Genomic DNA, 16,603 nt, shown 5'->3' with positions numbered 1-16,603 from the left:
AGTACAGTCATTTAACAAAAATAAAAATGGCAGTATTGGTTCCCTTTCCTTTTAGAGCACATTGTTTGCCTCTTTAAGGATTGCGTTTCAGGAAAAACATGGCATTTCAAAGATATATTTCAAATTCATACATGATGTTTATAATCTTTATATGTCAGAATATCAGAATTATTTATATCTTCCATGGTACCATTTGACTCTTTAGAAATTTAGGATAGGTTTGAAATCCTGAAATTTCGCTAACTTTTCCATCTTCCTTCCCTGAGTAGTTGTCCTGTTGAGTAGATACTAATCCCTACATCTCTCTTGCTTTCACCCTCCTTTTTCTATTTCTTTCTACAACTTCAGTATATGTTCAGACCATTGTTATCACATAACAACTTCTTTGTTTGCCTCCATTTTCTCCCCCATTTTACATGATACAACCGGATTAATGTTTAGTAAACTGCAGTCAAGATAATAATGCCATTGTCCTCTTGTCTGCCTCAGCTGCAGAACTCTAGCAGTCTCCCTTTGATTACAGATTAAATTCTTAACTCTATAGTCTGGCTTCCAAGATCTCTGGAATAGGCTTTCAATGTTCCTTTACAAACTATGAGATAATCCTCCTTTCTGGGTGGGAATTGTAGACAGTGGTGTATTGGACCAAGTCCTCAGTGGCACACAAGAGCCAATTTTACATCTGTCTTCCCAGTTCCACATTCAATTAAGCTGCATTACTTGGCTTGGTAGAGGTTTTACACCATAAAAAAAGTCAGACAATGCTACAATGTAGAACTGTTTTTCTTTCTTCCTTCCTTCCTTCCTTTCTTTCTTCCTTCCTTTCTTTCTTTCTTTCTTTCTTTCTTTCTTTCTTTCTTTCTTTCTTTCTTTCTTTCTTTCCTTCCTTCCTTCCTTCCTTCTTCCCTTCCTTTTTTCTTCCTTTCTTACTGTTTTCGAATAGCTGTTTATTAAACATTTTATCAGCCCACCAATAGTTTCAGACTAATGGGGCCTAAATTAAGTGTGATGTTGTAATATGGTATACAAAGCCAATGTTGACACTGAAAGCCCGGGTACAAGGTCAAAGATAGGAGGGCTTGGGAGAAGAGAATAAGAAGCAGATGGTTGAAAAATACGTGGGAAAGGGGCCAGGGGTAAGATTGAATTTTCACAGAAGTCAACACCAAGAAGGGGATTTGAGTTCAAATTGTTTGGGAGGTGATGCTAGGAAGCACTCACAGGTTAGTGGGGAAGTGAGACAGTGAAGGGAAGCCCATTAACACAGGGTGCACTTCAGAGCAGATCACTATTGTGCACAATCGAGGTTCACTGCTACAGAAGACCTTAGAGAGAAGGTGTAAAGCATGCCTCGTAGTTGCCAACGCAAAGAGGGAGGAATGCGGGTGCTTGTATTAAGTAGCAAGTACATAGTGGAAGACTGAATACCAAAGGGGGTATGACAGACACTTTGTTTTGTGTTTTCACAGCCTTCTTGGTGGTGGATGGGGCTTTGTTTAAATGGTCAGTCCATCTGTTCTTATCCTACACACTCTATTTGTTCTATTCTCTGGACCTACTCCAATGTTTCTTTTCTTCCTCTGTAGCTTCTTCCAGCTTTGAGAATGCTGCCAGGGGCCCAACGTCAATAGCAATGAAGGGAAGGAAGAGTACCATATGGTCCTTTGCTAGCAGCCTCTGCAGCTTACTAAGGGATCACTGTTAGCTTCACATTCACTTGTTTTTCCATAGTTATCAATTGGATGTTTTCAAAGCCAATTCTGTGTTAGACGTCAGGGTACATTGGAAAATCAAAGAAGGAAGATTATTTCACCTTTGTAGAGTTCACAGGCTGTAAGACCCTGCTAGAATCAATAGGTGACTATTGATTGATTTATTGAAGTTCATTGTGTGAGGCATGGAGGGAACTCCAAGACTGAGAACTTACTATATTTCTGTCCCCTCTTTAGTTCCCTGCCAACCACCCCTCCCCTCTCATCATCATCTCAGAAAAAGAATCTCCAAGGACATTGTTTTCCATTTGTTTTTGTGAAAAGGTTGAGCCTTCGAGGTAAAAAGGTGAAATCAGTGGAAATACTCAGGGCTGTCATGTGAATATCGGGTTTTGCACTGCCAATTCACATTTTCTGAATGAGTTATTTCTATGTACCTTCACAGCAGTCAGCTCTGCAGTGTGTTGCATATATTATCTGCTCCATGAGTACTTGTCAACTGATTTTATGCAAGCATGTGACAGCATAAATATATTATGAAAAATGAGGAAGCTGGGCACCAAAAGCATCAGGATTCTTTTCTCAAAAGAAAAAAAAAATCACAGTGGTGGAGCTTAGCTTAAAGTTCAAACGCTCTTGCACCCTGCCTCACAGTATTGCTAACCAGGGAATCTGATAAGATAGCTGAAGGGTGAAGTTACCTTTGCTCCTGCACTGCAATCAGTAGCGTGCTTAGCTTTCAGGGGGCCCCCACTGGCTAACTTGCTGTGGCGCTTTCAAGACATAGAATCGTCCTTTTCACAGTCAGAAGAAGATGCTGTTTAATCTGAGGAGCCTGCTGAACAACACTGCACTTAGAAATGCTCCCAATTTCATGGTGCGAAATTTTGGGTAAGTGATAGCCAGAGATTTGGCTCTGACTTGGGAACTGTAGTGATGAAAGACAAGATAGTCTGCAGAGGAGTGCAGCCACAAAGGCCTCTTTCTGCAGAGTGCAGTGCACGCTCCACGCTTGAGACAGCTGTCTAATTCCAGCTGAGCTTTCCTTTCTCAGTCCTCCTCTAATCAGATTCCATCTCGCACTGTGGGGGAAGCTAACCACAACAGGTACAATGGCTAAATGTTCTGGACATCTTCCATTTGTGCACATTCTAAGCAATCAACCGGCTGAAGGAAATTAGAGAGACTAGCATACACAGGGCCTTCAGCTTGCACTGGTGTTAGTTGGAAAACAGCGTATCACTCTGAGGACTAATCAGTTCTTTAAAACACAGTCTAACACCAAATAACAATTAGAGAAATATTTACAAAGGTGTTGCAAAGCAGCATCGAATGTGATGGGGATAGCAGTTTTTTGGTTTGTTTTTTATAAAATCCAAATTTAAAAAGCATCCCTGAATTTCTTGATGGCATGTGCTAATAAAAAGACAGCTTCAGTAAATTCGTGATAAAAGATTAGTAATCCTGCTTAGAGCCATTAAACACTGGATTGAAGTCATGGAGTGTGTCAGCAGGGAAGGGGTAAGGGACAGGGAGATGAGTTAGCTGAGTAAGCAAAGCCATCTGGCACTGGCATCACTGCCACAAAGTTTCTAGAGTAGTTAAACGTTACTAATCAGATTAAATTCATTTCCTCAGAGCCTATAAACAACCTAAACCAATCTCACAACAGTGGCTTCCCATCTGAAGCTTTGTTCCAGTGCCCAGAAGTGCAGTTGGAGGAGCTGCCTTGGCCTCCCTTCCGTGGGTCATCTGAAACTCTAGGTTCTCTGGACTCTACCGTTAGCACCACTTTTAACAGTGAATATAAAACTTTCAGAAGCAGAGATGACATCGTATGTGCTGTGAAGTAAACCCACAGAAATAGACTGAGGTGAGACCTCCCAGCCATAAAATAGGGCCTTCTCTTATTTTTATAGATAAGGTTAGTGAAGCCCAGATATTTGGGGGTTTACGAATTAATGCCAGACCCAAAGTACACAGACCAATAATCTGGATAAAAGCTCGGGTTTCGGCATCTAAAGAACTGGGGCTAAGGTCTGGCACCAGTACTTGTTAGTTGCATGACCCTGAGAAAATCACTACACTTCTTGTAATGATGCTTCACCGATAAAATGGGGAAAAGAATATTTGTGTTTCAAAGTGATTCAATTGGGCCTGGCAGCGTGGCCTAGTGGCTAAAGTCCTCGCCTTGAAAGCCCCAGGATCCCATATGGGCGCCGGTTCTAATCCCGGCAGCTGCGCTTCCCATCCAGCTCCCTGCTTGTGGCCTGGGAAAGCAGTCGAGGACAGCCCAAAGCTATGGGACCCTGCACCCGCGTGGGAGACCCGGAAGAGGTTCCTGGTTCCCGGCTTCGGATTGGCGCGTACCGGCCCGTTGTGGCTCACTTGGGGAATGAACCAGTGGATGGAAGATCTTCCTCTCTGTCTCTCCTCCTCTCTGTATATCTGGCTTTCCAATAATAATAAAAATCTTTTTTAAAAAAGTGATTCAATCATCCATTCAACAAGTGTCTATTGGGCACGTACTTTGTGCCATGCTGTATGCAAGGTGTTAGAAATACAGTGATCAAAAAAGATTATGATGCTTCATTCCGCGCACATGAAGTCACAATCTAGCGATTAATAATGACATAATGTGCATGAAATGTGTGACCTAACAAAGTAATATTTGTTTTGTCATTCCATCTCACTGAGTCACATTGAATAAAGGTGTGATGACATTTTATTCTATAATTTTTAACAAAAAATCATCACTGAGTTGAACATAATCACCAAATGAATAAGCAAAGCTTAGAATTTAAACTTAGACTTTCTTTAAAAGAAGATTTTCTTTTTATTAATGTGAAAGGCAGAGTGAATGACAGAGAGAGAGAGAGAGATCTTCCATTCAGTGGTTCACTCCCCAAATGTGTATAATGGCCAGAGCTGCCAGGAGCTCACAACTTCATCCAGGCCTGTTATGTAGGGGGCAGAAGCCCAAACACTTGGACCATCTTCTGCTGTTTCCCTGGGGTGCTTTCTAGCATTATCGGGCTTCTGGAGGCAAAGAGTAACTGGGACTCAAATTCGCTGTTTCCATATAGGATGATGGCATTGTAGGTGGTGGCTTAACATGTCATGCCATAACACTCGAACGCTTCTTTGAAAATTATAGTGATGTGTGACTACTTTTTACAATAACTACAGATTACATTTTGCAAGTAAAATCTCTTCCAAACAGTTGGATTATTTTTGATATTTACAAATATTCTCTTGTCTATATTTACTTCTGGAAAAGAATTTCTGAAAATTTTGTCTAGCCATCTCTCTGAGTGAATTGGGGCCAGAACAAAAGCATCATTAAATCAGCCCAAAGGTAAATCTAGCTTTTAAAATATGAGAACCTCAAATAATGCATGGTGTACAATCTCAGTAGCATAAGTCTCTAGGAAAAATTAGATAATGTTGAGATGGTTTCGATGTGGCATTCTCATGCAGCCTGAGTGTTTTTCTTCCCCAGTCTGTCACTCAGACATATTTAACTCCAATAAAACCTACAACATTTGATAAGCCCCCCAGCGGCAGAGAAAATCTCCCTGTCAACTCTGCCTGTGACACTTTTTACTGTCAGCCTTCCACAGAGATTCAAAATCTTTTTTTTTTTCTCATCTCTCTCAGAAAAGTTCCTTGTTATAGAACATTCCATGTGAGTTTGCTACTAGCAAGTAATAGGAAATAGGTGCTTAGGGTTTGGCAATGGCACAAAACAGGGATCACACAATTGTGAAGCGAGCAGCCACGCTGCCATGAACGTGATAAAATAAGAGCTTAAACGAGGCTGAAGACAGCTACACAGGCTCTTGGATCAATCCTTCTCAGTCAATTAATTTTAAGAACATCAATAGGGCTCGGCGGTGTGGCCTAGTGGCTAAGGTCCTCGCCTTGATCCCATATAGCCGCTGGTTCTAATCCCGGCAGCTCCACTTCTCTCTATCTCTCCTCCTCTCAGTATGTCTGACTTTGTAATAAAAATAAAATAAAAAAATTAAAAAAAAGTATTAAAAAAAAAGAACATCAATAGGATCACACAGCCAAGATTTCTGAAAACACCCAATTCATAGGCTTTCCATCTCACAAACAGTGCATTATGCCTGGCTGTGTTTGAATAATAGAGAGCATCCTATGTGTTACCTGGTAGGGAAACCACTTCGAGTTTTAATGAAATCACTTAAAAAAAATCTCTTTATCAGAGACCAGTCTGTAAGCGCTGTTCAATTTCATCTCACAAATAGAAATTTCTTTGGAGACTATTGGACTAAGCCCCCCGATACTGTGGAGGTTATGGACTGAGGCTGGAGGTGGACTGGCTTTGAGGTATTTCATTGCACGCTCTGTAAGGGCTTACATAATTCCTTATGTTTTCCCCGTCCAGCACATACCCATCCATACACATGGGGACAAACAAACAAAGTGATTACACGTCATACCTGCTTTAGCGAAGAGAAAACGTAACACTGCTCATTGCATGCTCACGCACATTCATGTAGAAACTTAAAATATAAACCTTAAAACATGTATCTTAACTTCAAAAAAAGCATAAGGGATTGATATAGACTAGGAAAGCATCATGATGTTTCCCTTGGCCAACAGTCAAATTTCTCTCCTAGTTTGTTTTTGTTTTTTAGTAATTTGGAAATTTAGCTAAAGTAAAACAAGCCACAGATTTTTAACAGTTTCAGTTTTCCAGTTCTTTAATGATAGGCCTGCATAAATCTATCCCTCTTTGGAATTCTTCAATTTCCACATGAGAAGTTTCAGATTTTAGAACACTGATGATTTGAAGTGGCTTAAAAATGACCTTGTCACTCTAATCAACAATTTGTGTGACATATGGGTATGTGACAACAGTGTGGGAAGTTTCATGTAAATTATTATCAACATTACTATTTAGTAAATAGCAAAGTAAATAAATTTGGAAATGATTTATGGATTTTTTTCCCACATTTCTGAGATCACTTCAGGATTTCATGGGAAAGTAAAGGTATTCTCCCTGTCATGAATTCTCATATGCATTTTTGAAAAGGAAAGAAAAGGTTAGGATTACAGTTAGATAACTGAGAATGGCTTCGGAATGACCCTTGAGAAACTATAAACTTTATGAATATTTAGGAAGACAGACAATCACTGATTTAATTCCTTCTTACTTTTTCGCATGTAGAATTGAGACCAGGGATGGAAAACAACCTTCCCAAGATTACAGTTTGTTTCTAACTTTTGGCTGAACTAGTTCTACAGTTCAAATATTTAAAAACACTTCTTTTTTCTTTTTTTAAAGATTTATTTATTTTATTGGAAAGTCAGATATACAAAAAGGAGGAAAGACAAAGAGGAAAATCTTCTATCAGCTGATTCACTCAAGTGACCACAATGGCAGGAGCTGAGCTGACCCGAAGCCAGGAGCCAGGAGTTTCCTCTGGGTCTCCCATGTGGGTACAGGGTCCCAAGGTTTTGGTCCATCCTCAACTGCTTTCCCAGGCCACAAGCAGGGAGCTGGATGGGAAGTGGGGCAGCTGGTACACAAACTGGCGCCCATATGGGATCCTGGTGTTTGCAAGGCGAGGACTTTAGCCACTAGGCTATGGCACCGGGCTCATAAACCACTTCTCTTTTCATTCCACTACTTTGATTACTTACTTGATTACTTGATCTCTCCAAGTTGATCAAGTTAACCAGTTTACCATGGCCCTGTGTCCATTTCTGGGTGGTAACCAAAATATGTTAATAAAAAGCACGAAGAAAAAAAACACCACAAAAATATACCTTAACTCTGGAATTATTGCAAAGTTAGAAAAACATCAGAATCTCAGCCATGAGGTCCATGCACCCTCTGTTTTGTCTCCAGAAGCTAGTCTTTATCCCAGCTTCTCCTTGGGGATCAGAATATCATTTAACACCGAGTTTTTTCCTATTCTGGCAAAGTCAGCTTTTGACTAACCACATTTTACTTGATCCAAGCACTTTTTCTTTCCACAAAATACAATTATACCAGGGACCCCATCCAGATCTTTCCCATCCCCCAAACAATTTACCAGAGTTGAAAAATGCAGACTCTAGCAATGAAAGGTTTCATTCTGCCAGGCGTGAATACTCTTCCATTTTGTAGCTACAAAGATATTTGGGGGAAGTAGATAAAAGGATCTATTTATTACTTTGGCTTAGATTCTTAGCATCTAGTGTTTGGGGGTTAAGAAATATCTGTAACTGTTTTTCCAAGGAATAAAGTTAATAAGAGGAACTAGTCTTGCTTTTTTTTAAAGGCTCTAGCTCTGACCAGACTGAAATACAGTTTTGATGAAACAGCTCTGTGTGATTCCCATGGTCTATTCCCACGGCTGAAAACTGATAATGCGGTATAATTTGGGTTTACCAAGGAGATTTTTGTCTTGATTTCTGGTTTACGTCACATGCAGTTTAGTGCATGCATTTTATAAGACTGAAATCGTGGTTTTGGCCTTGGTTCTGGTGCTCATGAACCAGAGTAGCTTCCTGCGATCGAGACATAGAATCTCCGTGGAAATGTAGTCGCCATTCATGCCAGCAGTTTCACCTAATTTTTGAGTGTGGGGGGTATCATTAAAAAGCAAGCAAAGGCAGCAGAAGTAGGCGCTTGTGACAGAGGCGTAGTGGTAGAGCTCATTGGCATTTCTAATATTTCAAGTAGTTTAGGAAAGAGGTGTGGCAGCTTCACTTTGGAGCCAACAAGAGATCTTTGCAGAGATCTTTGAGGATAGGAATTTAAACTGGGACCATTGTGTTCGCCTTCCTTCCAGTGACACATTTTCCTGGTTGGTTCTCGATATCTATGAAAAATAGCTCTTTTTCCCAAGCTAACGTTTCCTACCCCACCTCTTAGATAGAACTGAAAGGCAGTAACTGCTCTAATGATTTTTCTGTGGTACGAATAGCATCACCCACTACAACAGTAAACGTTACATTATTTAAACATGTTCTGGTTGATCACTCCCGGCCTCATATGTTGGTATTAAAAGGTGTACAATAACTGCCGCTATACCTTGTTGTCCTCAAGCCATCCAGGAATTTTTTCCTTCCAAAACGGGATTGTGAACAGAGGTAACAAAAATCTCAATGTAGTTCACTGTTACTGTATTTGAGATTCAGCTCTGAGCAAGTTCTGGTCCCACCAGGTTCTTCTCAACAGTGTTCCAGATTTGGCTCCGTGACTTAGAGTGACGCAGACAAATGTCCAACCGTTGTTCTCAGTAATACATTTACTACACCAGATATTTTGGATCTTGAGAGATTTCAGCTTTAGAAATACATCAGGCCACAGTCAGCTGTCTGCCAGGACTCTTTGTTTTTGTGTTCAGCCTGAGTTGCAGCCCATATTTGCTCTTGCTGCAACATTGTTTTGGGAGACGTCAGTGTCTTATCTTGTCATTAGAATTTAATAAGGACATTAAAAATGCACCATGACAAATATCTCTAAATTAATTCCTCCAAATCTACTGAACTTATTATAAAAAATTGGTAGGGCCCCAGCTGCCTGATAGTATTCATTCATCCATTTACTTAAGAAATATTCATTGCCTTGAACATTCTGGGATCCCATATGGGCACCGGTTCTAATCCTGGCAGCCCTGCTTCCCATCCAGCTCCCTGCCTGTGGTCTGGGAAAAGCAGTTAAGGATGGCTCAAAACCTTGGGACCCTGCACCTGTGTGGGAGACCTGGAAGAAGCTCCTGGCTCCTGGCTTCGGATCAGCTCAGCTCCTGCCATTGCGGCCGCTTGGGGAGTGAATCAATGGACAGATCTTCCTCTCTGTCTCTGCTCTTCTCTGTATATCTGCTTTTCCAATAAAAAGAAATAAATCTTAAAAAAAGAAAGAGTCACTGAAAGAGCAAGTGTTTACCCAAGCAGTTAGCATGCTTATAGAGAGATGTGCATCCCTTATTGGAGTGTGTCAATTCGATGCCCACTTGTGTCTGACTTCAGCTTCTGCTACTGTAGACTGTGGGAGGAAGCAGTGACAGATCAAGCGATTGCCTTCCTGCCAATCAAATGGGAGGCCTGGCTTGAGTCCCTGGCTGTTTGCTCTAAACTTCATCCCTCAGGCGGACCCAGGGTCTTTTGTGGAGGGGAGGGGGAACATAAGTCAGTGAATGGTAGCTCACCTTGCTGTACTTCCAAAAATATTTTTTTTACAAAAATGTTTTAATAAAATATGCAGAGTATGGCAATGAACAATGGGAAGGTATTAATGAATAAACCAAGAGAAGTTCCTGACATCATGAAATATGTGATCCAATGAAAAGATAAGTATAAACAGTTTACTGTGTGCATACATTACAAATTATGATAAGTGTCATGAGCAAAATGGGGATAAAGTGATCACTACTTAGGGAAGGAATCTCGCAAGAGGTAGCATGGAATACACTGCCAGCCTAAGGATGAGAAGTAGCCAGATTTGAATGCTGAGAGAAGAGGAAAAGAGTGTTCTGGAAAGCAGTACTAGTGTATCAAGGAGTTCTGTGATGGAAAAGCGTATGAAATACAAGCAACCTTTCTTTTGCACAGTCACCATGTGCATGGACTTCAGTTATCATCGTCACATTAATGCCATCCATCCTCAAAGAACACAGTTCACATGTTATTTACCATGATGTATGCATTGTGAACAACTGCATAAAGTACAAACATTGATGCTAGCTCTTCAGTCCACAAATCACTGTGTATATAACATGTACATCACGACCAATTACCAATCATATCTCTTTTCCAAACTTTTCTGGTGATAGGGGACTATTCTGTTATTCAGTTTATACCAAAACAACAAAAGGTATAGTTTAGCTGCTTTCCTTTCTTCCTCTGTAGAGCCCTGGACATTGTATAAACAGGGACATTTGAAAAGTGAATTTCTAACAGATGTGCAACTACAGGAGAGGAATAAACACTACAAGTTAAATGAGAAGCAAATGTAAATGTAGATAGAGAAACAAAATTGCTGACTGCAGGATTGTTGATGCTGTTGCTGTTTGAGACACTCGAGATTTACAGCCGGAGGATCTTAGTGAACACAAAGTTGCTGAACAACTGCAGAGTAGTGACTGAGACAAAAAGGATGATGAAGTCCCAAGGGAAGTGACACTGGCAAGACACTTTACATTAAAGGAATTCAGAGACATTATACAATACTGAAAGTAAAAATGATAAAGTGCTGGGAGTTGGTCCAGACTGAGAAAGCATTATAACAGAAGTTATCACTGTTCAGACTGCCTTGGATAGTAGTTACAAAGAAATAAATCACTCTAATGTTCAGCGTTTCTAACGTCTTAAATCATAGTTTGTTAAGGATACATCTGTTTTACTATTTTTTTTTTGTCTCCCTCTCTTTTTCACTGCTTCCTGTAATACCAACAATAAGATAACTTTCAATATATTGGCAAAACAGAACAGTTGTGATTTTTTAAAAAAGCTCTATTACTACTGATTTTAAGGTACGGTGACAGAGAAGAAGGAAAGGGAAGGAGAGAAAGAGAGATCTTCCATCTACTAGTTCACTTCCCAAATGCCCGCAACAGCCCGGACTGGACCAGGCCCAAACCAGGAGCTTGTAACTTTCATTCAGGTGTCCAATGGAGGGAGGGGAGCGAGGGCGGGGAGCAGGAGCTCATGTACTCGGACTTGGACCATTATTCATTGCCCTGCCAGGCACGTTAGCAGGCAGCTGGGTCTGATATGGAGCATCCTAGACTAGAACCAGCACTCTGAATTGGGATTGATTTGGGAGGCCAATGTTGCATGCAACATCTTAATGTACTGTGCAAAAATGCTGGTCCCAACAACTGTGATTTTTTTCCCCCACTAATTATTACCCTTTGTATAGCTGTACAGCTACATTTATTGGGTGTTTATCATCATACCCTGCCATGTAAAGCCATTATTGCCTAAATTTAAATAATAATAATAACAATAGTAATAATAAAGCAGCTTTAGAGGATATCACACTAGGTGAAATAAATGAACAAACACTATATGATTTCACTTATATCAGATATCTAAAATAGCCACAGCCTTGAGTTTATTAATCAGAGAATAAATGAGTGGTTGTCAGGGGTAGGGAAATGTGGAATTGTTACTCCATGGATTTAAAGTTTCACTTGCCCAGGATGAATAAATTTAGATAGATACCCTACCACATCCTGTAGTTAACAATATGATATTGAGCAGTTTAAATATTTTGGGAGAGTAGTTCTCCCCCGTGTCCTTACCGTAAAATAAAAATCTAAAACCTCAAAGGGACACAGAGAAACTTTGCAGGGCAAGCTTATCTGTTAACATTTATCACCAGTGCAATCCCGAGTACACAGGAGTCAGTTCCACAGTACCAGGGGCTGCCACGTGATCCAAGGAAAAGAAATTTGAAACTAATTTTCTGTTCCATAAAAATGTTATAAAATCAGCTTTATTAAATCTTGATTGAAAAAAAAGATTCAAGCAAGATTTTCTACGTTCTTTCTAGCTATGTATTCATGTTCTGTCATTCCAGAACTGAAAGTAGCAACATTTCACAATAAAACATTAGCCCTGACTCTAAACACAAGCTTAACCCCAACTCCCACCTAGAAACTTCTTGCATGTGGAAAGACAGATTTGAGGAAATCCCAGAGACCTTTTCCCTCCCCCTCCCCGTGGGTCTTCTTTGGGGGTAGTAAGAGCTGCAAGGCAACACTTCTGAAATGGCAAGTGATGTTGTAGGTCCCCTTTCCTGTACCCTTTCACAGAGATCAGGGAGCAACAATTCTTCGTAAGATCTGTATTTCCTTTTTATGTTCACGTCTGCTTCTCTGAGATTCAACAAGAAGACCACAATTCGATTGCCTTTGACAGTCTTAAATGACATCTCTCGGCCTGTGCGTGATCAGAAGGGAGAGGACGCGCCCGAGTCCTCAGGGCTGGGAAAGGAAGACTGTCATATTCTAGAGCAAGTTCAAGGACCCAGTTTTTTGTGGATTTAAACTCTAGCCGCACAGTTAGTTCCTGAGTGGTTTCCCTGTATTGACAGCTAGGAGTCAACAGCTGTGGATGTTTCCCAAATTCCTTGAAACAGGGAGTGGAGTTTTGCAGTAAGCTTTCTTTCTCCTTCTAAAATAGGATAGTCATGGAGGCCATTGTTGTGGCACCGTGGACTAAGCTTCCACCCACAAAGTTATTCACCCATATGGGCTCCAATTCATGTCCTGGCTGCTCCACTTCTGATCTAGCTCCTTGCAGATAACCTCTGAAAAGCAGAAGAGGATGGCTGAGGTGTTTGGGTTACTGAAAGTCACATGGGAAACTACAGACTCTTCATTCAGCCCGGCCCAACCATGGCCACTGTAGTCATCAGGACAGAGTGATGCAATGGGTGGAAGATCTTTTTCTGCGTGTCTCTCCCTGTCTTTCTGTAACTCTGACTTTCAAATAGATAAATCTTTCTAAAAATAATAATAGTGGGCCCGGCACAGGAGCCTAGTGGCTAAAGTCCTCATGTTGCATGTCCCAGGGATCCCATACGGGCACAGGTTCATACCCTGGCAGCTCCACTTCCCTTCCAGCTCCCTGTTTGTGGCTTGGGAAAGCAGTGGAGGACGGCCCAAAGCCTTGGGACCCTGCAGCCATGTGGGAGACCTGGAAGAAGCTCCTGGTTCCCGGCTTTGAATTGGCTCAGCTCTGGTCATTGTGGCCACTTGGGGAGTGAATCAGCAGATGGAGGATCTTTCTGTCTCTCCTTCTCTCCTTTTCTCTGTAAATCTGACTTTTCAATAAAAATGAATAAAACTTAAGACAAATAACAATAGTAAAATAGTATAGGTAGAGGTCTTGAGCCATGCAATGCTAATGCATTATCAGACAGTATGGAGTCTTCCATAATTTTATGTTAATTGGTTCTTATTTCAGAAGAAAATATATTTAAAATTTGCCTGAAGGTAAATCACTGAGGATGAAGTTGCCATGGCTCCTACAGGTCAGATATGTAAAACCTGTCTTACAGATTCCCAGAAGGTTCCAGCTGACCTTGAAATGTGCATGGCTATCAATCAAGACGTTTACTTCATAGTATCAGTACTTATACATGCCCAGTGTTGCTTAATATTATCACTAATCAAAATGACCATAACCAAATGCATAACTGAAACTCATGTAAATACCAATTTTCTACCTAAATGTAGGTAGTTAAAGTTATGTCATGCCTAAACACTAAGAAATCATGGAAATAATTTTATAATATTTTGTCATGACTCCAGCAGGAGGAACAAAATAAAGGGCCAACAAAATATTTCTGCATATCTATAAATTGATTTTTATAATATTTTGGTCTTCTTAGTCCAAAGTTTCTCATTTCTATTTTGTTTCTTTTAGACACACTGTTTTAATATAGTAAGTAAACTTAACGTGGGCCATGTCCAAATTTTTTTACTGTGATGTGTATGTAATTATGAAATAAAAATGCTGCTCACCCTGCTTTAATCAGAATACACTATATACACGTATTAAAATATACTGTAGCTCATAAATATGTATTATTATTACATGTCAATCAAGAAAATATTATGAGTACCACCACTTTAAAGAAATTGCCAATTGAAGAACACAGAATTCACACATTTTCAAGAGTAGAAGATAAATGTACACCTTTGAAAGAGGACTCTTGATTAACAGTTTGTGGTAGATGAAGACATTTTAAGGTTTTATTGCAAAATGGGATTAAGAGACAAGTTTATTGTAGTGCAAAAAATTTAAATCAATGCACACTCACATGAGCATAAACTGTAAATCCTAATTTCTAGTTGTCATTGAATACATCATTAGTATTAAATGGTGTATTATTAAATGATGATATCAGTCAATTAACCAACCAACCCACAAACCCTGAATCCCTGTGAAAATTCTCTTCTGTGCAAGCCACAGTCTCTAATAGACTTACTTTCATAAAATGTTCACTGAGAAAAAAAAGTCACCTGCTGAACATTAAATGAAGTGATGAAAGTTAGGTTTTTAAAACAGTTCATTTTTTTCTATTATTTGGCATCATTTAGTAGAAACAATAAATTAGATTTGAGATTTTCAAAACTCTGATCTTGTTATCATTGCAAAAAAAAAGTCATATTTGAGTCCCAGCAGAGGGTTTGCCCTTCATCTTGAATAACATTAACTCTTACCTTAGAATTCAATCGCCATTTTGTGACAGTTACTTTACTTCTAGTGAAATTCATGTGATGAACCACAGTTAGCCCTCAGTGATTCATAATTTCTGATGTTAGATAAAGCTAATTATTTTTCAATACAGGTAATATTTGGAATAATAAGTACTACCCATTTTGTAGAATAATTTTACCAAATAATAATCACTTTTATCACAATATAAAAATATGCTAAGATAGGTCTCTTTCTGTCCCAGATTCTGGCCAGGCCCAATAGGTACAGATTGTTCCCTCATTCTAAAATGAGTTGCTAGACCGGTAAATACATACTCACAAAGGAGATAGACAAAAATTCACTTCTCGACCCACTGGTTAACACAAAGAACACACTTGAAAATTGGGAGAGGATTTTTTAATGTGGGAGTGCAAGCATGTCTTCAGCATATACTACTCATAAAGCCAGGATATGGAATTAACTAGGGTTCATCAGTGCACAAATGAATAAAAATGTAGTGTATATACATGAAAGAATACTCTTCCACTAAGAAAAAAAGCACACTGTCATGTATAACAACATAAAAGGACATGTCGAGGGATCTGGAAGACACAACGTTAAATGACAATAAGCCATATACAGAAATGAAAAATACTGCACGCTGTCACCTGTGTGTGAAATCTAGAAAGGCAAACTCAGACGCAGAGAGTAGAATGGTGGTTATCAGAGGCTGAAGGATGTGGGTGGAACTGTACAGGTGAGGAGGAGAAATTGGTTAATTTTTACAAAATTGCAGTTTGGAAGAATAAGTTCTGTTGCTCTGTTGCACAGCATGGTGGCTATAGTGAAGGACAAAACGTTGCATATTTCAAAATACCTTAAAAAGTGGATTTTAAATGCTTAACCTTAGAGAAATGATAAATATTAGGAGAAATTGATATGTTACTTTGCTTGATTTTATCTTTCCATGATATTGACATGTGTCAACATGTACAGCTTAATGCATGCATTTGTTATTTATCATTTTATAATACTACAACCAAAAAGAGAGAGAGAGAACTTGCAGGGATTGTTATTGTTATTTGTGTACCCATCCATAGAAGGGGTACTCTGTTGTAACTTCAAGCCCAAAGAAAGTGACCTCTGTGGGACTAATCTCTTAATTTAAAAGTTTGGGAATGCTGCAAACTTCTGCCAGGCCTCCTGAGAAGTCTAAAGGAAGAAGGCTTGGCTTGCCAGCTGTTCTGAGGAGATACCCGGAAGAGTCGATACTGGGATGGGCCTGACAGTTGTTAGGGCAGTGGTCGTGGAGGGCTTCCTGTGAGACCACCTGAAGTGGGAAGGAAACCCAGAGACTTCTTGGAGTGAGGTGAGCTCAGCAATGTGTGTTCACTTGGATACCAGAGAAAAAGTAATTGTTGCCATCAGGGGCTGCTATGAGGGAGTCCCAGTGACTGGAGAATTTTTCAAAGAATCCCTGAAAGCACTGTGCAGTATAAAGAGTTAGCCTCCAACACCTGCTAGAGCTAGAGTGCTGGGACAGAGTCAGCCTTACTCTGATTCAGATTTCTCTTAATTGCTCACCTTCCCTTGGCTTCGCTTATAGGAAATGAAGGCTAGGAGACAGAGAAAACAACTTACAGCCTTTCTTCCTGTGGAAAAGAAACCAGCTTGTGTAAAGCAGGAACTGGAAGGGAAAAGGCAACAACTTG

General features: G+C 40.0%; 1 protein-coding gene across 1 annotated transcript in view; it reads left to right on the top strand.

Annotated features, from left to right (window-relative positions):
- The first annotated feature begins 2,441 nt into the window (after window positions 1–2,441).
- OTC (ornithine transcarbamylase) overlaps window positions 2,442–16,603 on the top strand; it is a 56,618-nt gene continuing 42,456 nt past the window's right edge. Inside the window, exon 1 of the mRNA XM_058658611.1 lies at window positions 2,442–2,603. Within this exon, the coding sequence (XP_058514594.1) occupies window positions 2,527–2,603 (77 nt within the window). The 5' untranslated portion in view covers window positions 2,442–2,526. The remainder of the gene's footprint in view (window positions 2,604–16,603) is intronic.

Source organism: Ochotona princeps, chromosome X (genome assembly GCF_030435755.1).
Source record: "Ochotona princeps isolate mOchPri1 chromosome X, mOchPri1.hap1, whole genome shotgun sequence".
Classification (NCBI taxonomy): Eukaryota; Metazoa; Chordata; class Mammalia; order Lagomorpha; family Ochotonidae; genus Ochotona; species Ochotona princeps.
The sequence above is the reverse complement of the archived record's forward strand: the minus strand, read 5'-3'. Positions and strand labels throughout refer to the sequence as shown.